The sequence below is a fragment of the Phascolarctos cinereus genome, unplaced genomic scaffold, assembly GCF_003287225.1.
Source record: "Phascolarctos cinereus isolate Bilbo 61053 unplaced genomic scaffold, phaCin_HiC Scaffold_4;HRSCAF=312, whole genome shotgun sequence".
NCBI lineage: Eukaryota > Metazoa > Chordata > Mammalia > Diprotodontia > Phascolarctidae > Phascolarctos > Phascolarctos cinereus.
Window position 1 is genome coordinate 29,055,397 of NW_027555847.1, and position 22,060 is coordinate 29,077,456.

The window sequence follows — 22,060 nt, forward strand, 5'->3', positions numbered from 1 at the left end:
TGAGACATCACCAGTTGAGAACAGCAAGGAGAATCAGAGCTCAGCCAATGCCTTTAATCTTCTCCTCTAACCTCCTTTAGGACCCAGTCTGTTATCTTTCTGGTTCCGGATAAGATCTCTCAGCATGGCTGCCACAGAAGGTTTTTTTCTCCCTCCAAGGGATATAAATGAAAGAAAATAATTCAAAATCTGGGCTTGGCTCCACTTCTGATCTTTCACCATTGGGCCACTCTGTGTGTGACCTCTGCTAGTGGGCTGTAGGAAATTTTAGGGCATCTCTTACTCCAAGAACTCTGTAATGTACTTCCGGCTACACTTGGACCACATCCAGGGGTTGGTGTAGACATTCAACGTTGGCGCCATGACATGCTGTGGACTTTTCACTCCTTCTTCTTTACATTTATTGTTGTCATCATGAGGCATGTTAAATCTATGGAACAGAATAATGAAAAGAAAGTTAACAACCTTCCAACCTTTGGACCACCCCAATTCATATCAATATAGTGCCTTAATAAAGTACTTGTCCACCTGAAAAAAATAATCCAATAAGTGTTACTTATAAGAATCTGACTTAGCAGAGAAAAAAAAACGGGAAAGGAGGGGTTACAATCTGGATTATGGGAACCTCCTGCCCCAGATGCAGATAAGTAAGTTTTTAAGAGCTGTCTGAGGCACTGAGAATTTAAGTGGCTTGTCTGTGGTCACACAGTCAGCATGTATCAGAGGCAAGACTTGAACCTCGGTCTTCCTAATACCATGTCTGGCCTCCATTCCCCATGCTATGCTGACTCTCCATCACACATCATTAAAGTGGGACCGCCGAAGAGAGATTTTTTTTTTGGCATCTCATTTTCCATTCTTATAATCATGGACTACCAACTATAACATCATGTTAGGCTAAGTACTGGTGAAGCAGAAATGTTCGGATTGGTGGTGGCCCTGAACCTTTCAGCAGTTGGGTCCCTAATACTCTGATCAGAGCTCCTAATGAGCTTGGGCGTGGGGAGGGGTTGACTTAGAAAGTCTTGGAATTGGCATCCTAAGGTCAGGCAAGTGTTTGCTGTGAGAGTTATTCTGTCTCTCAGTGGATTGAATCCAAGACTTGAAATAACTTTTGCATCAACTGACATCATCAGGGTTTTTGTCATTGCCCCCCTTATTCAGCAGGTTGACAAAATCCTCCAAGCATGGAGATAGATGACTCTTATGGTAAGCAAACTTCCATCCCTACATAGCCTAGTTAAAAGTCCAATCCAACCCAACATACATTTATTAAGTGTCTACTATATGTTGGGTCTGGGGGAAAACAAGCCAAACCACCAAGACTTTGTTAAGCTACTAATAGATGCCAGGTAATGAACTAGGTATTAGGGATACAAGCCAAATGAACTAAACTTTTAAGTGATTCTTATGTCCAAGACACAGTGATACCCAAGTCAATCCAATAAGCATCTATTGAATGTTAAGGAACAAGCCAATCCAATAAGTAAGCCTTTATTAAGCACCTCTGAAGACAATTTAATAAGCTTTTATGAAGCTTCTACTAAGTGCAAGGTACCCAAATAAGTATGTATGAAGAATCTGCTAAGTTCAGGACATTATACGAGGTTCTGGGACTTACAAGACAAAATGAAAACCAATCCCTGCCCTAAAGAATCTTAAAGTTCTAAGAGGCAAGGAAGAGTAAGAGGCTTAATTAAGAGGGAGATGAAAAAAAAAAGATTTGATGTTTCTAAACCTAAAGAAAGGCTTACAATGACTTCAGGACTAATTTTTTTGAGTCAACTGTCCATTAGATGGGCAGCATAGAGGTTCTGCCACTTTTATTGACCCAGCAAATATGTACCGAGGGCCAACTGCATACAAATGTCCATTAGGTACTAGGAAGGATGAAAAAATGAACCAGCTACTTATGGCTGGAGCCACTGAATTTCTGGATAGAGTAGGGGAGAGAAGCTAAGCTAACTGTAATAGAAGGTAAAGTAGAAATAAAAGAGGGAAACAAAGCTTCTTGTTGGTGTAAGTCAGGGAAGGCTTCATGGTGGGGGTGGCATTGGAGCTGTTTAAATGTGAAGATTTCAATAGGCAGAGAACTAAGAGAAGAATATTCTCAATGGCAGGAAAACCTTCGATGAAGGCACAGATGCAGAGGAATCGAGGACAGAAGCTACTTTGTCTGGAGTGTGGGGTTCATTGAAGAGATGAGTACTTGAAGGACCAGAGGTTGCAGGTTTCTAATGCCACACTAAGCAATCTGGACTTGACCCGAGGGTAATTTTGTTTTGTTTCAATGCAAGAGGCTGACTTGACCAGAGCTCTGCTTTTGGAAGCTTGCTCTATAATCAGTGGGTAGGATGGGTTGGAAGGAGAAAGCTGAGAGGCTCTTGGGGCAGCAGAAATGGTAGAGTGGAGACTCCAGGGCACTAGGTTTGGACCTGGGTACAAACTTTGCTTCGGGCATGTACTAGCTGTGTTATCCTGAGTAAGTCACTTAACCTTTTCTGAACCTCAATTTCTTCAGCATCTTTCTCTGTAAAATGAAGCAGGTTGGAATCAATGACCTCTACAGTGACCACCAGCACTAAATCTATGATCTATGATAAAGGAGAAACAGTGTAACGGTGGAACTGACAGTCTTCAGTGATATGAGGGATGTGAGAAGAGGAGTCAGAGGAATCCTGCGAAGCCTCAGGGTCTCACACAATGGTGGTGACATTACTGAAAATAGGGTGGTCAGGAAGAAGGGAAAGGGGCCGGCAGGGAAGCTGACGTGTGAGGTTGTGGACGTGTTGGGCTCAGGTCTGACCCTAATCACAGGACCTAGTGAGTGCATGGAGGTACACTAAAGGAAGTGTCCTTGGGGGTAAGTTGCTCCCAACTACCAATTGAAAAAGAATGTAGAAACAAGTGAGTCAGATTGAAATGTTTGCACCTGCCTCCTACAAACAAGTCAAAGTTGGGAGAGAAGCCCATCACCAGAATTCACTGCCCCAAAGTGTTTTGTTAGCTGGGGGGTGTGGTGTGGTGTGGTGTGGTGTGGTGTGGTGTGGTGTGTGTGTGTGTGTGTGTGTGTGTGTGTGTGTGTGTGTGTGTGTGTGTGTGTGTGTGTGTGCGCGCGCGTGCGTGTGTTAAAGACTCCAGTGGAAAAGTTGATTTTTCCTGGTTACATTTAGGAGGTATTCTTTTAAAAAAAAAGAGAGTTAAAATTGTATTTAGCAAACAATAAAAGGGAATTTGGGAGAAGGCTAGCAAGAAACACTAAAAAGCTTTGGGCTAACTATAATTCTTGACCATTTCTTTATTCTGAGTCTGCCGACTTGGTGTGTATCAAATTCCTAGGGAAACCTTACTCTATTATTTAACGGCTGAGAGGAATGGGGCAACATGGTACGAGCTGGGCCAACCTGGGTTTGAATTGTTCCTCGAACAATGACCTGATGTGTGACTGTGAGCACATCTTTTATCTTCTCTGGGCCTAGATAATGATCTCTAAGCTGACCTTCAGCTCTCATTCTATCATCCTATGAAGTCAAGCTAAGCTCTCTGGCACTACCCTTCAGTCCTCAACCCTGATCTGATGCTGCCAGTCACTGCCTTCAATTTATATTCTAACTAAAAGACCACTGGATTGTGAGGGATCCTTAAGAGTTAAGATTCAGTTTTGCACATGATCATGCCAGATTCCTGGTCATGGGCAAGTCTTGGCACAATACAGCACAAAAATCCAAACCCAAATGGCTGGATTTTGTTGTCAACAAAATGCTGGGCAGTCAGTTTCTCAGAATTATCCTTCTCCCCCCACCAACACACACATCCAAGGAGACCAAATCAATAAATTATTTTGATGTCCTGTAGACAAAATCTGTAACTTCCATCAGATGCCAATGATATGGCATCAGTTCTCATTTGCACAATACAGATAATACGTGTAATATCAAGAGCTGTTTTTAAAGCACCCTAGGGGGCACTGAATGAATGTAGTCTGATAATTATGTGCACAGGAGGGGTGTTCAGACAGCATTTAACTAGTTCCCCGGTAGAGCTGATTGATCAGTCAAAAGTACCATTTTTGTAAAAAGTATTTTGTTTTTCTCTGGAACCAGCTAAATACAGCTAAATATTTATTTCAGCATTGTGCAATCTCAGGGCTGGAAGGAAGCTTAGAGATCATCTAATCCAACCCACTTATTTTAGAGGGCAGCAGATGGAGACCCCAAGAAAGGAAGTGACTTTATAAAGGTCACAAAGCAAGTTAATAGCAAAAGGGAAGTCAGAATCTAGGGCTCCTTATTCTCTGGCTTGTGATATTTACAAGCCAGGAAGCCAACAAAAACAGCAATAATAACAATTTGGATTTTATATCATACTTTCTTTCTAAGTGTTATAATTTATATATTAATAATTTAAGTATTATAATTTATAATTTAAGTGTTCTATTTTTTCCCCAGGGAGAAGGTTAAGATCTGTGATTTCTTACATGTGAGGGCTACCTCCTGACAACTCAAATGTAACCTACAGCCTGACAGGGACTAAGAGGGTTAAGTGACATAACCAGGGTCACCAAGTCAGTATAAGAACCTGGCTGAAATCTTGCCACTGATATTTACTAGGGCTGTGTGACCACAGGCAAGTCAATTAATGTCTCTGGGCCTGTTTCCCCATCTATAAAATTTGAATAATAATAATTAGGTTTCCCTCCTTCACTCAGTTCTTCAAATGAGATAATGGAAGTACAACTTACTGGGCTATACAAATATCATCATTATTATTGCTATTATATGTTGCAGGTAGGACTCAAATCTAGGTCTGACTCTAAGACTGGCTTTCTATCTAATACTATGCCATGCTTCCCTCATCATATTACCGTTATTATTCTATAATATAAAACATATTCTACATGTATTCTATATCTTTTATATTATAGAATACCCAGTAGATTCCATGTATATTCTATGATATAAAATATATTATTTAATAATATATAAACTATCATTTCATTTTATCTCCACAACATTCTTCTGAGATATTCTGGGCAAGAATTATTCCTATTTTTCTGGGGTGGGCGCGAAGCAATCGAAGTTAAGTGACTTGCCCAGGATCACACAGCTAGTAAGTGTCAAGTGTCTGGTCTGAGACCGCATTTGAACTCAGGTCCTCCTGAGTCCAGGGCCAGTGCTCTATCCACTGTGACACCTAGCTGCTCCTAGAATCATTCCTATTTTACAGGTGGAAAAACTGAAGAATAAATCCTTGACCAAAGTCAATGAGCCTAGAAAATATTCAGATCAGAACCAAGTCTTCTAAGTCAAAGTTCTAGACTGCTCAAAGTGCCTCTACTGTTGTCTTCCCCTACAGTATATAAGCTTCTTGAGGGTAGGGATTTTTTTTTTGTTTGTTTGTTTGGGTTTTTTGGTCTTTGTATCTCTAGTGCTTGGCACAGAGTAGAGTTTTCATGAATGAATATTGACTGACTGATTCAGGTGCATCCACCGATTTTTCTAAATATGTCTGGGTAAATTCATTATGACATCCCCTCTCATTTTCATTGATGTATGAATTTAATAAATTAGCTGAAAGAGGTTTTTACTGACTTCCATAGGAAAGGAATAATTTGAAGTACATTAAAGACAGTGATTTGAGCTAAATCTAGTTGCTAATTCAAATCAACTGAAGAAAAAGAACACTTCAGTCCCTTCTGGGAACCATGCAAGTTGATCTCATCCCTGTCTATTAAACATGCCCTGGGCTGACCTGATTGAAATGTCCTCCTTTGGAGAACCTACCACCAAGGTCTAACTCCAGTCCAAACTCCTACAGAAAGCAATATTAAAGACATGAACCTTGAGTTGATGTTTAAATGGAACCAACTCACCCAAAAGGGATATTCCCCTCACCACCACGATCCCTTACTATATACTTCCATCACTCACATGCTTATACCACCTGGCATGGTCATCACTTGCCTCCATGTTTTTATTTTCTTCCTTCAAAGGATCAAATGAGATGATATATGTAAAGCACTTAACACAATGCCTGGCACAGAATAGGTGCTTAATAATGCTTGTTCCTTTCTCTCCCTTCAAAATTTCCTAGAAGACTGGATCAATGTCTTGCTACATATTGATATTACCCACAATTCACTACAAATAGGAAGTACTTAATGAAAGTCAGATTGTGATGAGTAAAAAACAGATACTTAATCCTCTCCTTGCTACACTTCTCACATCTAACACTCAAAATTATACAGAACTGAAGATTGACAATTTTTCAATGAAACCTCTTGCAAATGCAATTAAATAAACAAACAAACAAAAAAACTTTACACAACTGGACCCATTACTTCATCACTGCACTGGAAAGAAATGAGAAATCAAAATCAGGTAAACATCACTTATAAGAAGCTTCAAGAGAAAACTCTTTTTAATGGATATGTTGTAAGGACAATTAAAGTTTTTGCTATTATGAAGCACACATTGTCTTCGGAGAATGACAGTCCTAACCCTGATCGATGCAACAGCCAGGCCTGATTCCATAGGACTGACAATGAAGCAAATTTCCCTTTTCTTGGCAGTGAGGTGGTGGGCTACAAGGACAGAATGAGGCATACTTGACTGGATCTGTGTTGGGTTTTTTTCCTTATTTATTTTTTACAAGGATTCTTGTTGATAGGGGAGGTGATAATGAAGTTTGTAAAACATTAATGAAATATTCACTTCAAGAAAGAATGCTATTTAAATTATTTAAACATAAATAAAGGTTTAATAATTTATAATGATTAATAATTTATAAAAACTGATTTCAGGGAGACCATATTTGGATAATTATGAAATGGTGAATGATACTTTGGGAAAGCTCATAATTATTAGTATGTTTTTATGCTATCTATTGTTTTTCTTTATTATGTCATTAGTATAGCATTATCAGGACCAGGTATTTTTATCTGAATATCTGGACAGTTACAAGAGATGTCACAAGACTTGTCTTCCCTATGTGTAGGAAGAGGCCATTTAACATGCCACATGGTAGCGCTCTAGCATACCAGTACATTGACTGTGGTGGAAGGAAGAGGAAGGTCCCATTGGATAAAACGGGGCCTCTCAGGTACCTTCAATCTCTAGTTCTATCGCCCTGTAAGTTCATTTCCAATGATATGAAAGGGAAAAGGAACTACTAGAGTTTACAAAATGATGTGGTCAAACCAAGGATTCAGGTGGGCTGGAGCTACATGAAGTAATATTCATAGTCTCATGCCTATGGAACCAGAAGGAGTCTTGAATACCATCCATTCTACTCCCTTCATTTTACAAAGGAGGAAACTGAGACCAAGCAAGGTGAAGTGATCTGTCCAACATCACACATTGGATTATTGAGCTAGAAAGGGCCTCGAGGCCATCTTGTCCAACTCCTTCATTTTTCAGAGAAGGAAACAGAGGACCAGGGACTTTAAATGACAAGTCAAAATATTTTTTCCTTATGCCCAGCTCCTCAATTCAGCATACTCCATAATGCCTAGTAGAATGAACACCTTATACCCTATAGGTGGCTCACTTAAGGTTGAATATCAGCGAAGTGGTTACAATAAACTTAAATAAATTGAAAGAAAGCATACACATGGCCAAGTTCATGTGCTATGGTAAAAGCAGTACTTAATCCATTATCTTCACTAATTGAACAGCTTCGATATGGATCACAGACCGTCCCCAGTTCAGCAAGACCTAGAAAAGCAACGAGAAGGTTCTTGGGGTAAATCTTCATACGACAGATGACTTGAAACACTCCCCACAACCCCTCCCCAAAATGCATGGAAAAATCTTTCAAATCTCAAGGGATTAAAAGTATTAGACTTACCTAAAGTATCACATTTGTCATGAGCTCTGCAAATATCCTGCCTGAAAACAAAAGATACTTGGTGCTTTAATGCTGGAGAAACATCAATTACAGCACACGTTTTTTAAAAGGTATAGGTCTTTGAGGCAACCAAAACTCATTTTTTAAAGTAAGGAAGGTGTTAAGAAATTCAACCAGAAAGTCTGCAAAAACAATAACAACAAAAAGGTTGGGCTCCACTAATCTGGGACTGAAAGGGACATCAGAGCTCATTCATCCTTTTAGCCAGGATTGCTTCAGTTGTCAGAAAGAAGAGGGTTATCTTATTTTTAAATCTTTGCGAAGAAGGAGATTTCGTAATCCTCTGGAGTGCGTGATTTTAGTGCTGAAATATCCTGACCCCTAGAGCTTATGAAAATCGCTTTCTTTTTTCCCCATCCAGTTTCAGAGGACATTGTTTACCCCCTGGAGGCATCTGCTATGGTGTCAGGCTCTGTCCTCATACTCCCTACACATGGACGAAAAACCAACAAGTACAAAAATAAGGACATTGATGTACCTTGTGACGAGGACAGCCGTGTCATGCTGGATTCCACCAGGATAGTTTTTTGAATGCTGCCACTGGCAAAAGTTTTTTAATGTTGTTTGGGCATTAAAAGAGATGGCGGGCCCTTCCTGATCACAGAAATATATGAGAATTCCACGTCAGTCAGTTGTAACAACACTCACTGTAAACACACCATTCGAATATATATAGGAAAAAAAAATTCTTTATTACCTGCTCATTATGAATCACGACTAAGTTCACAATAACAATATTAATTAAATTTCCAATACTTGGGTCTTTATAGATAGAGGCTACCTGTAACCGAGATAAATTGTTAGTTACTTCTGACCTTTTAGCAACCAACGAATAAATTCATCTCTTATCCTATCCAATAACATTTACCCTCTATGTACTAGCCACTGGGATACAAAGACAAAATAATGCCCTTATGGAATTTATGTTCTCTTGGACAGATACAAGATAAACACCAATGAGAATGCACATGATAAGTGCGTGAAGACAGCAATTGCTGTTCCCAGGATAAGAAGCAGGTTTTTCATTTTTTAGCTTCATCTCATTGCAAAAAAGGGTTTAGATCAAAATAAACTACAAATAACACAGTAAGTCCAAACCCCAGGAAGTTTCTACCTACACATAACATTTCTCCAGGGAATCAAAGGATTGACTTATTGTTTTAAATTAAGCAATATTCCCTCATTTAAAGACTCTTCATTTCTGGTATAACTAGAAAATTATCCAGAAATGTAAACATTTCCAAAGACCAGAAAGGTAAAAAAGGGCATTATATGAAAATCTAGTTCTCTAAGAAGAGGAACCTTATGCCTCAGGATTTCATTCTTTACCACTTGCTTGAGATAATGTATTTAAAGCATCTTATAAACCTTAAAGCACTATAGAAATGTTAGCTATTATAAGTGTTGTTATTACTATTCTACCTACTGCTGCTGTTAACCTTTATGTTCATGGCCAGTCCCCAGTCCTCACTCCCTACCTCCTGAATTCTGGCCTCGAAACCACTTCTTCCGTAGTGCTCAATTATAACACCATGTAGCCCCCAAAGAGGAGATTCCATGGGTTGTACATCCAGACCACATCACTCTGTTAGAATCAAAGGATGTGCAGCTCCCACCCGAAAGAGATACGTTCCAGAACGTCTGTTTTGGAAGTCAACAGTTTGGAATTTGGAACTCATTTTCCTTTAGTGGCCATGTTATAAATTATATTTAGGCTTGAAGAGAACTCACAAAAGTCTTGCTAATTTATAATGCATTAAGGATAGTATTGTAGCAGCTATCGTGTAGATAGATATTTTCATGGGAAAATGCTTCCAAAATTCCAATTTGGAACGCCAGAAACACCTTTCTGAATTGATGCAAGGAGGTGCAGGTGCCAGACACCAGGAGTATCTTGTATGACGTGGGCCAGAGACTCTAGCAGGAGAGGGAGTAGGGGTAGAGAGAAGGGCTTCATATAGGATTAAGGGCTACATGCAGGAGGCTGAGGTGAGGGACTTAGGTGGTAGGACTCTAGGGTGAGGGCATGGAAGGGCTTCAGTTAGGGATCCAACATGGGGAAGGGGGAGAATTGCGTGAGGAACTCAGGTGTTTGGGTTCTAGGGCAAGGGGCCTGGAAGGACAGAGGGTACAAGTGAGAAGGGAGGAAAGGAGCCCTCTTCTGTGAAGAGGATACCGGAGGAATAAGAGACCTTAGAGAAACAGAGTGCTAGAGTAGTGCAATGGTGTGATGGTGTTATGGTGTAATGGCAAAATGGTATAACAGTGTAATGGAAAAACTACTAGGTTTGGACATAGATGACATGGATTCAAATCCTGATTCTGCCACTTACTACCTGTGTCATCTTGGGCAAATAATTTGATATCTCTGGGCCTCAGTTTCCTCATATGTAAAGTGAAGAGATTGGACCAGGTTACTTCTAAGCTCTCTTCAAACTCAAGGGGGTAATAACAGGCATTCCAGATTTTCCCTTCTCCTGTTCTCTTTTCCCCACCCTCCTCAGAACCCCACCATTGCAGACTATGCCTGGTGCTGCAGTGAGAAGGAGAGATAGAACTTCTCTTGTGGAAAGGAGGGGGGAACAGAGGGCTCAGCAGGAGGGAGGGGGGGGGGAAAGGAACAAAGCCCAGTAGAAGTAAAGGGGAAAGGAGAGCTCCTTCAGCCAGATTTATCTGGCTGCCATTTATATCTGAGACTGGAACTCTTGCTCAGTGAATAGTGTCAAGTTTCCTCCAGTTACCTTCCTGACTCAGTTAAGCTCTGGACATGCCTGCTGAACACAGCTCCAAGCCTCCTCCCCAAAGGCCACATTGGGTGACTGGAATTACCTCATTCCCCATACTTACTATTGACATTAAGGTTAAAATGTAGTGTTGCAGATTCGCTCCATGATAGGCAACCATTCTGCTATCTGCGACCACCATCACTTCCACAAAACGAGGATATGATAAAAAACGTTTTGTCCTCCTATGACTCTTTCTGTCACTCATGCTCTCAGTCTTGTTACCATGGGCAGAAAACGGTTTTGCTGCCAACCTGCTTTTTAATATCTCCACATCATCTGACAGCATGCCCCTGTCTTGCCATTTTCTTGTGTGGGTTTTCTTCCTTCTGCTGCCATGTTTATGTTCTGCAAGAAAAGAGAAGCTATAGATAACGCTTCAGCCTAGATCCTTTTCCTATGAAGGACTACACTATGCTGTGGTTCATCTCTTATTTCCCCCCTTATGGCAGGAACAGGGGGACTATGGGTACACCATGCTACATACACTGGGCTGATGAGATCACTGAAGAGTCAAGTAGGGCAGGGCCATGGGGGCTCTGCTCCAGGGTGCGGAATTTAGAAGGCACTGACAGCATTTGCCATTCTTCAGTAGCATAAAAAACCCCAAAATGCCGAATTTAGCCCCTCATTAGCAAAAATAATTAGTAAAAAAAAATTAATAATTCTACCCTCCTTCTTTATGGCAACCCCTCCTATACCATGCTGCCTCAGAGCGTTGCAAATGAAAAGCGCTTCATAAACACCGGTCAGCAAAAGGTATGGGTATTTATTAAGTGCTTACTATGTGCCAGAAACACTTCAAATTATTTTCCCCTCTGATTCTCATAACTCCATGAGGTAGGTGCTATTATTATTCCCATTTTGAAGTAAAAAGCAACTGAGGCAGATAGCAGTTAAATAACTTGCCAAGGGTCTCACAGTGATCTAACAAGTGTCTGGGGTTGGGGGGATTGTCACCAGTCCAAAGACTTCCCAAACAGAGCCCTCCATCATGGCAGTGATTTTTTTTGAAGAAACTCAATCATAATATTTATCAAATTAATATTAGTATTTCAAATTATAATTCTTAAGGGCATTTTCCCATGAAAGCATCCTTCTATATAATAATTACTTACTAAAATACTACCCTTAATATATTATAAATTAATAAGACACGAGCTGTCTTCAAACCTAAAGATAATTTATGACATGATTACTAAAGGAAAATGAGCTCCAAATTCCAAACAGTTGACTTCCAAACAAACATTTTGGAATTTGGAACACCTAATTAACTGGCAACTTTTAATTAGCTGCAGGGAGCAGCTTACATGAATGCTCCCTTAAGTTATTAAAGAATCAGGCTTCAGCTTGAGGGATAAATCGAGTATGAATCTTTTCAGCTAGCAGCTTGAACTGGGCCCGATGCTTTCTCTTCTCATTGTTCTCCAATAGAGAAGGAGTGAAGGTCAATGACTGGGCCACCGAGGCCTGAAGGGGCCTTCTAATGAGCAGAACATTTCAGATGCTTGGCTTTTGATGGCCAATTAGGTACAATGTAAAGAGGCCTAAATAAGATGATCTGAAGTAGGCTAATGAACAATACAAAAGAGCTATAGAAAATGGAAAACAATATCTACTGTTGTAAGGGCAAGACTAGGGAGATTTGATGCCTCGGAATTTATTTAATCAGATTATTGCAGTTAGTACTTCAGCAAGCATCAGTAAAGTCATAGAGTAAATGGACTAGTGTCATGAAGAGACAGGACCTGATAAGCTCCATTTATCTAGAGCTCTCCCAGGCCTGAAGTCAGGAAGACTCCTCTTCCTGAGTTCAAATCTGGCCTCAGACACTTACTAACTGTGTGATCCTGGGCAAATCACTGAGTTTCCTCATCTGTAAAATGAGCTGGAGAAGGAAATGGCAAACCACTCCAGTATCTTTGCCAAGAAAATCCCAAATGGGGTCACAAAGAGTTTGAAACAACTGAACAACACCACTACCACCAAAACAAAAAAAACAAAACAAAAAACAAAATAAAACCTCAAATCAGCTCTATTTACCTATAACTCTCCCGGGTTCCAGGCCTCGCAGTTTCCTTTCTATCTGCTTTGTATATATCTTGTATGTGCCTAGATAGTTACACGTTGTGCTCCCTTATTGGAATGTAAGCTTCTTGAGGGCAGGGATGGTGTTTGACTTTCTTTGTGTCCCCCAGGGCAGTGTAAGCACTTAATGAATACCTGTTCCTTGACAGACCTGCCTTTAAATTGACAGTGTTCAGGGTCATGGATTGGATGAGATGATCTTAGAGGTCCCTTCTAACTCTGAGACTCTGGAATTTCATTTGGAAGGAAATCTATTGAGAACAAAGGTTCTTAACCTTTTCTATGTAATGGACCTCCCTGGAAATCTGCTGAAGCTAGGGACCCCTTCTCTGTATCATGCTCTAGATGCATAAAATAATTTACATAGAATTACCATGGAAACCAAATTGTATTGAAATAGTTATCCAAATACTGAAGAGAAAAAGGGGAAAAAAGCTCATAGATCCCAGGTTATGAACCCCTCTCTAAAGCGTTCAGGACACTGTACGTGCGTTGAGCCTTTCGGACCGCTAAGAACAAATGTAGCTACATCCCTATGAAAGATAGGGGTTGTTGGCCTTAGGAAAACTCTGGATTAATAAGCATTCTGATATAAAATGAGGCCCATGTATTAGAGTAATAAAATTGAAGAAATGAAGGGAGGAATCATAAAAAGATGCTCCAGTCATCAGCACGCAATAAAGCATGTCACCACACATTACCAGGAAGTCATTTCATTCACGAGTAATTTGTGTAACAAAGACATTTTCTCTTGTGTCTTACGAGGTATGAAAAAGCAGAAATCATGTTAGCTCTCTAATAAAAGCTGAAGCAATATTCTCTCACACAGCAGGCTTCAGAATTTCTTAGTCTGCTTTTTTTTTCCCAATGAACCAGAATCATATTCATCTACTCTATACCCCAGCTAATTATTGGTAAACTAATAACACTTTAATTCAATTCAACAGGCATTTATTTATAAAGCATTAGCTATGTCTGTGTGGTACTATAGAACCTTCTAGGGTTTATAAAACAAAAACTGGCCCCTCTCTTCAAGAAGCTTACATTCTACAGGGGGCTAAAAGAATGTGAGCTTGGCTAATACACACACACACATAGACATATATAGGTACACAAATAAAGATAATCATTGAAGATAAGTGAGAACTTGACAGCATTCAGTATGTCTACAAAATCCACTTGTTGATAAAATAAGGACACATAGTGAGAAGAATGCTGAAAAGGTTAAAAGTTAAAGGGTCATGTTCTATTAAAATGAAACCTACATCCCTATAGTTGTCCTGGAATGATGGTCTCTCAGGGGATAGTACAATGGCTCCTGTGATAGACTCTTGCATATGTCATTCTGCCCATCGTATTTCTAGAACGGATTTCACAAGAAAATCTTACTCTCACATGAAAATGAGATGAAACTCTGTGTCATACTTGTTACTTACTGTCGGGGGCAGGCTTACCTGAGGGGCAGTGTCCTAACTGGGGGCAGAGAGACTGGGATTTTGTCCCAGGCACACAAAAAGAGGGGGCTTCTTCAAGGGGAAGGGTGTGTGCTTACAGCAGCCTGACTCCACTCCACCAATCAATCAGTCAACAAGTATTTCTGAATCATCTATCATGTTCCAGGCACAGTGCTAGGCAGGGAATACAAGTACAAGGAAGGAAATAATCCTTACCCTCAAGGAGCTTCCACTCTAGCCCTAGGCTACCAGTTGCAGGGTCTCCTCACCAGAGTGCCTCTCTCCTAAAGCCACCTTCCTAAATGACTCACAGGCCAAACTCTCTGGGGAACATCCCTCTATCCTCAAGTTACATAGCCCCTTCCCAAACACCTTGGGAAAGAATTCCTGTGGCTCTCCTTACTGGTATGTGCCATCAAATTGAAAAACATAGAATATTTTTCTTTTTATTTTTGGACTCTTGCTCAACAGAACTTTGTAGAGCCTGATTTTTCTTACTAATTGCCTGGAATTCACCTTCTAAAACAACATTCTAATTGCAACTCAAACGTCCTTTCAAAGAGAAGAATGTTTTTAAAGTGCTTTGCAAGCCTTTAAGCTCTATTTGGAGGCCAGCAATTCTGAGTGGCATTACAGGCTGTGTGGTGTAACAAATAGCTTGGATGGGCTTGGAGTCAGAAGGGCTTGGATTCAAATCCAGATCTTGAGTTATTGACCAATCAAAAAAAAAAAAGTCCCATCACAGGTCTTTGATTTGTGATGTGCATCATGAGACAAACTCCAGGTAGTTAAAAAGCAAAATCAGGATAAGAGATAAATTTATTCATTGGTTGCTAGGTGGCATAATAGTTAGAGCTCTCAGACTGGAGTCAGAAGCCTCCGAGTTCAAAACTAGTTTCAGATACTAGGTGTGTGACCTTGGGCAAGTCACTTAACCTGTTTTTCTCAACTCCCTCAACTGTAAAAATGGGAATAATAATGACACCTACCTCTCAAAGTTATTTTGAGGATCAAATAAGATACTATTTATAAAGTGTTTAACAGTATCTGGCAAAAGTAGGCATCATATAAAAGCTAGTTGTTATTATTATTAGTAGTAGTAGTAGCAGTAGTAAAAGTAGTAGTAGTAGTATCTTTCTATTTTAAACTTTTGTATAAATATGCAAGTTCAAGAAATGTCCTGATTGTTTCAGATGGTCCAAGTCAGTGCCTATTTTTTCCAGTTCTGTGTAAGAAGGCTTCTAACTTTTTACTGCAAAGATTTCTACCTGGGACTTGGTTCTCCTAATATAATGGCTGCATCACTGGAAAGATGAAGGCAATATGACCGTCCAAATAGAAGTTACTCTAGAATCACAGAATGTCAATGCTAGGAGACACTTTTAACTCTAAGAAGACCAGGCACATTAATTGATAAGGAATATACTTGATCATAAATATTTTCTTTCTCCTATCTATGTAGATGTACTTTAAATACAGATAATTACAAGCTGATATTACAATTTTCATTACAATAACCATTTTCATTGTACTATCACTATTTTCTTTGCCTGAAGGATAAAAAATGCATTGCATCAATGGACAGATCCCAGTCCTTCAAAATATTCTTAAATACAAGTTTTTCTTGTGGGAGGAAGTATGCTCCAACCCCCTCATTTTACAGTTGGGAAGCTGAGGATATGGGAAGGGAAATGACTTGCTGAGGGTCACTCAGGAGCGAGCAGAGCAGAGATTAATATTCAGTTCTCCTGATTCCCAATCCAATATACAATCTGGTAAACTACTCATATATTTAATTTAAATTTCTGGGACTGCCATAAAAATAAGTTTTTATCTTACATTAACTTTTTCTTTAGGATACATCATCTGTAATACTTAATAAAAGAAATGACACTTAAAAAGTTACCTTGATTCACTTTCATTTCCTACCTCCATGCATTTTCATTGGTCGACCCCATGCCTAGAATGCCCTTCTTCCCCTCCTCTGCCTCTTGGAAGACCCTAGTCTCACTTCAAGACTCAGCTGAGTTGCAACCTCTTGAAAGAGGATTTTCTTGACCTGCCCTATAATTCATTGGTGTTTCCCCACCCCATCCCCAAATTAACTTGTATTTATCTATCTGTGTGCATGTTGTTTCCCCCAATAGAATGTAAGTCCCATGAGAGCAAAGACTGTTCCCATTTTGTGTTGATGTCACCAGTGCCTTTCACAAAATAGATGATGAATGAATGCTTGTTCAATTGAATTGAATTTCTGATAACCAAAACAAGAATGGTACAGAGTACACACACACACACACACACACACACACACACACACACACAGAGTTGCCACCCAGCCAAGATTCCTAAGCAATCTTTCTTAATTTGTTGGTATGAATGTTTTAAATTAATGCAATTTCGGAGAACAATCCCTATGGACAACTGGACACTCACTCTCTCTCTCTCTCATTCTCCCTCCCTCCCTCCCCCTGAACACATTAGCCATATCATCCTACAGCTGATTTTCTGATTCTTTGATAACAATCATCTTAGCTAAGGAGATCTGAATGCTTCCATTAATAGTTAAAAAGTTAATTATTGTAAACCTTCCTAAGACTGATCAAAATTTAACTGAGTTCCCTTAAGGCAGGGCAGTAAAAATGCCTTGTGACCCAAGAGCCAGGAATCTTTAGTTATTGTAAATTACAGGCCCTCTACCAGTCAGAGTGATGAATAGTATGTTGGAAAAACACATCAGCTTTAGATGAATTTGTTTTCAAATGAAAGTCAGAGTTGGAAAGGGCCTCAAAGAAAAGTTCAAATTGTGCCAGAAGAAGGAAGCAATCAGAAAGGATACAATATCCCTCCCCCCAACACATACACCACGTTGTTAAATAGCCCTTTTTTGAAGATCCCTGGCAAAGGGGAGTCTGGGACATTCCACTTCAGGGGGGCTTTCCTGACTTAAAATCTAAATTTGTCTTTGGGGCAGCTAACCCTTGCCCTCTCCATATTCTACCATCTAGGAATCCCCCTTTCAGGTGATGGCCCTTCAGACACTTGAAGTCAACAATCAGGCCCTCCCTACATCTTCTTTTCTTGAGGCTAAATATACCCAGTGCCTTCAAGTGATCCTTATATGGTATGAACTTAAGACTGGGCATTCCAGCTTATCAATGCTATTCCTAAAACATGGTGCCCAAAAGGGAATGAAAGACTATGGATCCATGGATGTGTTTCTGACCAAAGTTGAGGATGGTAAGACTTTCTTAAAGCAGGTTAGGATTCCACAGGCTTTCTTGGCTGTTGTATTAAGCTGTGGATTCATATTGAGCTTGTAGGCCACTAAAACCCTCAGATCTCTTTCAAATTGCTGTCTAGAAAAGCCCCCCATCTATCTTATATTTGAGGCATCTAGGTGGCACAGTGGATAGAGCCCTGGACTTGGTCAGGAAGACATACAAATCTGTCCTTTGATTTATATTTACATTTATATAATTATATAGTATTATATATTATGTTATATATAATGGTTTATATCATAATTTGTATTTATGCTAGCTGTTTTATATTTGTATTATGCAAATATATTATATATTATACTATATAATATATTATACATAAATATATTGTATATACTTATGTTTATATATTTGTCCTGGGCAAATCACTTAATCTTTGTCTGCCTCAGTTTTTGCATCAGTAAAATGGAGATCATAATAGCACCTACCTCCCAGAGTTGTGAGATAAAATAAGGAATTTGTAAAAGGCTTAGCATGGTGCCCAGCACATAGTAGGTGCTTAATAAATGCTTGTTTTCTTCCTGCTTTCCTCTTGATTTTTTTTAAACTCAAGTAAGACTTTACATTTTGCCGTGTTGAATTTCACTGGGTTTGACTTTGGGATTCCAGACTGTCAAAGTGTTCCTGAATCCTGATTCTCATTGTGTTATCTATCCCTCCTAGCTTTGTGCCATGTGCATATTGTATAAGCATTCCATTTATGCATATGAGATCTTTTCTTCTTTATTCAAAAAGGTGAAGAGAGCAGCTAAGAGTATCCCACTGAACTCCAAAGTAGAGAGAAATGAGAAAGTTTTCCCATGCAACCCCCGCCCCAATACCTTGATTGCCATTTTATCTTATGCAGGAAGATGTCAGTTTCAAGTGCCTTCAATTTCAGCCTGATTCAATAAGCACATTGAGCATTGATGAAAGGGGACACATTGTGTTTCATTGAGAATACCAATACATTAAAGCTCTATGATTTTGTCCGTGTGGGAATTCCCTCTACAGAGGTAAATTGAAAACTGTAGGTCAGCAGCCTAAAAACAGGGGGTTGCCTCAGTATCAGAGAGGCTAATTGATTTATCTGCCCATGGTCACACAGCAAATTAGTAAAGACTGGAGGTAGCATTTGAACCCACATTTTCCTAACTACAAATCCATCACTCTGTCTAATACATTTGGTGCTTGGGAAAGCAAGACAAAATGAAGGTATTCCAGCCTTCAAAAAGCCTTCATTCTACTAGTTAGGAATGCTCCCTTTGGACTACAGCAAAGATTGATCACCAGCAGATGCTTCACAAGGTACCAAGACCCAAATAGTCATTCTTGACCTCTTCCCATGATGAAAAGCACTAAAGGAAAAGCTCTTTGTTCAGAATATGACAATATTTCATGACCATTTCCTTTCTTTTGTCTTCCATGTCTAACTGCTCAACACCTTAATTACTGAAAGCACTTAAACTATTAAAAGGATTAATTGCATGGGCATTGCATCTGGCATGGTGGGTAGAGGACAGCTTTGGAGACAGGATGCTTGGGGTTCAAATCCTGCCCGATACATACCGGTTTGGTGACATTGGGCAAGTCACTTAACCCTTCATTACATCAGACAACTCTCTGATTTTTGGTATAGGTATACAAGTAGCCCATAAGTTTTCATCTTGGGAGTTTTTCACATTGATTAAGTCACAGGTCCTAGCAAAAACCACACACACACGTGTGCACACACACACACACACACACACACACACACACACAGTTGCATGGGCACAGGGCATGACGCTGAAAATGCCTAAAACATTTTCAAGATTCTTACAAGTCACAAGCTAACTAATGTACACAAATCTACCCCCATCTCCCATCTGCTCAGTGGGCATGATGGGTAAATGTCAACATGCAATGAAAAGGCTGAGGTTCAGAGGATCTACTATAGAAAACTTGTATAGGTTACAAAATTACTTGTTTGGAACTTAGATGGAGCAAACCAACTGAAATGATAACTTCTTCCTACTATGTCCAACCAATCCTAAGAAACCCACTAATCACTTAAGTTCAGACGGCTACTTAATAACACCTTTGGAGAGGGATTCAAAAGTAAAACAACAAAGAGAAAGTCCACAGAGAATGTGGGAGGAGGAGGAGGATTCAGCAAACAAGAGTGAAGTGGGGACACCCTCAAAGTCAACATGTTCTTAAGGCAAGTTTGCCAAAGAATGGAAGTAGAGAGGGCTAAAACTGTGGCTGGTTTTGATGAATCAGCTCTAATGATCAGGTCTTGCAAAAGCACTCCTAGGTGAAACCATTCCATTTAAAATCCAACATGTGACCACATGGGGATAAACTGGGGTAAAACCCTGATTATGCTCCAGATTTGGCTGAGAGTGTTAGATTAATTTCACTGTTCTCCAATAAAGATATAAATGAGGGTAGCTGGTGTAGTACAATGTATTGGGAACACTGGGTGGGAGCTGGAAAGATGAAACTAGGGTCTCAGCTCAAGCCATCTGCTTACTCTGGAAACCTAGACAAAGCCATTCATCTGTTTGGTGTGGCTGGACTTGGACTGGACTTGGAGTCAAGAAGCCTGAGTTCAGTCCTGCCTCAGACACTGACTAGCTGTGAATTGCAAATCATTTCATCTCTGTCTGCCTCAGTTTCCTTATCCATAAAACGGAAATAATAATAGTACCTCTACCTCTCAGGGTTGTTGTGAGGATAATAATGAGGTAAAATTATAATGTGCTTTGTCAACCTTAAAGTACTATAATATGGCATGTAATACAACTAAAGATAGCCATTGTTATTATAATTGCTATTCTTTTTCTCTGAGCCCCATCTAGAAAATGGGCACTATCCTATTTGCACTACCCACCTCAAAGGGTTGATGTGAGAATCAAGTGAGATCAGCACTATGAAAGCACTAAGAATGAGGTATTGTTGTCAACACATATGAGTATGGATATACATGTACATTTAGTATGTTGGAATGAGCACTGGATAGTGCCAAAGGAACTGGGTTCAAATCCCACCTCATATTACCTCAGTGACTTTGGGTGAATCCTTTCACTTTCAGTGGAAGATGGAATTGTTGGCCTCTGAGGTCCCTTCCAGATTTCATTTATGTTAGAACTAAGGCATCATAGATAAAGTTGTCCTAGCTTAAATACAGGGGCCCGCCATCTACATAGAGATCTAGAATGGTGGTTTCAACATCAGGACCATCTTTGTCTTACAGAGACTTGCCAGGGTCACTGAAGAGTTCAATGACTTGCTGAGGTTCACAGATGAGTGATTGTCTCTAAGACATCCTCCACCCACATGTCCTAGTGATTGTTCCAAAGCAAAAACTTAACCACACCACTCCCCTCCTCGACAGACTCCAGCTGCTGCTTGTTACCTCTAAGATCAAATATAAACAACGTTGTCTGCCAATTACAATACCAATCACTGGCCTCAGTCTACTTTTCCAGTCTTCAGCTAGGTGGTACAGTGGATAGAGCCCTGAGCCTGGAGTCAGGAAGATCAGAATTCTAATCCTGCCTCAGACACTAGCCATGTAACCCTGAGCAAGTCATTTCACCTGTGTTCCTTAGTTTCCCCGACTGTAAAGCAGAGATAGTAACACCACTTACTTTGCAAGGTTGTGAGGAGTTTCAAATGTGATAATATTTGTAAAGCGCTTAGCTTAACGCAATGCCTGCCACATAGGAAGCACTTAATAATTACTCATTTCCTTCCTTCCTTCACACACACTGGCATTCTTGCTGTTCCCCTGGAATGTACTCCTGCCTGGAATGTACTCCCTTCCCACCTCTGCTTCCTGGGATCCCTAGTCTCCTGCAAAGCTCAGTTCAAAGTACATGAAACCTGTCCCGATTCCCTCCCCTCCCCCAGTCTGTGCCTTTGCCTTCCATCTACTTTATCTATCTCTACAAGTGTTCTTGTTTCTTTTTCTCATAGAAAGTAAGCATAAGCCCCTTGAGGGCAGGAACTGTTTCATTTTTGCCTTCAGTAAAATGCTTGTTGTTTGATTTATGAGCTGAAACTGAAATTCAGTCCTATGCCACGACGTCTCTACTAAAAACCACAAATATGGTAAAATTGTACCCTCAGGAAAAAAAAATTAAGGAAACCCAGGCTGTAAAGAACAAGATTGGCTGAAAAGAGTATGAGAAGATCCTCCTGCCCCTTCCCTTTGCAGAAGTGAGGGCTCACAAGGCATGTATGTGCACATATTTCAGACTTTTTCGATGTACTGGTAAACTATGCTGATTCCTTTTTTGTCTTTAAAAAATGCTATCTGTTATGGGAGGGCTTTCTGGGAGGGGAAGGAGGGATAATGGAGGATATTATAGTGATGCAAAAAAAAACAACCAAAAGACATTTATGAAAATTTATTTTAACAAAACCAAACCCTCTGCTAATAGATTTCCTGGCCATTACTTACTAGTGCTTGAATTACATAGTGATATAGAGGGTATCAAGTGAGATTTAATAGTCAAAAGGCCTAGGTTCAAATCCCATCCCCGACCCATGAGCTGCATGCCCACGAAAGTCA

The 22,060-nt window shown here is 39.9% G+C and overlaps 1 protein-coding gene across 1 annotated transcript in view; it reads right to left on the reverse strand.

Annotated features, from left to right (window-relative positions):
- ADAMTS9 (ADAM metallopeptidase with thrombospondin type 1 motif 9) overlaps positions 1-22,060 on the reverse strand; it is a 191,988-nt gene that overhangs the window by 144,430 nt on the left and 25,498 nt on the right. The window contains 6 exon segments of the mRNA XM_020978321.2: positions 284-430; positions 7,610-7,715; positions 7,849-7,889; positions 8,387-8,502; positions 8,606-8,689; positions 10,756-11,039. Of these exon segments, the coding sequence (XP_020833980.1) occupies positions 284-430; positions 7,610-7,715; positions 7,849-7,889; positions 8,387-8,502; positions 8,606-8,689; positions 10,756-11,039 (778 nt within the window).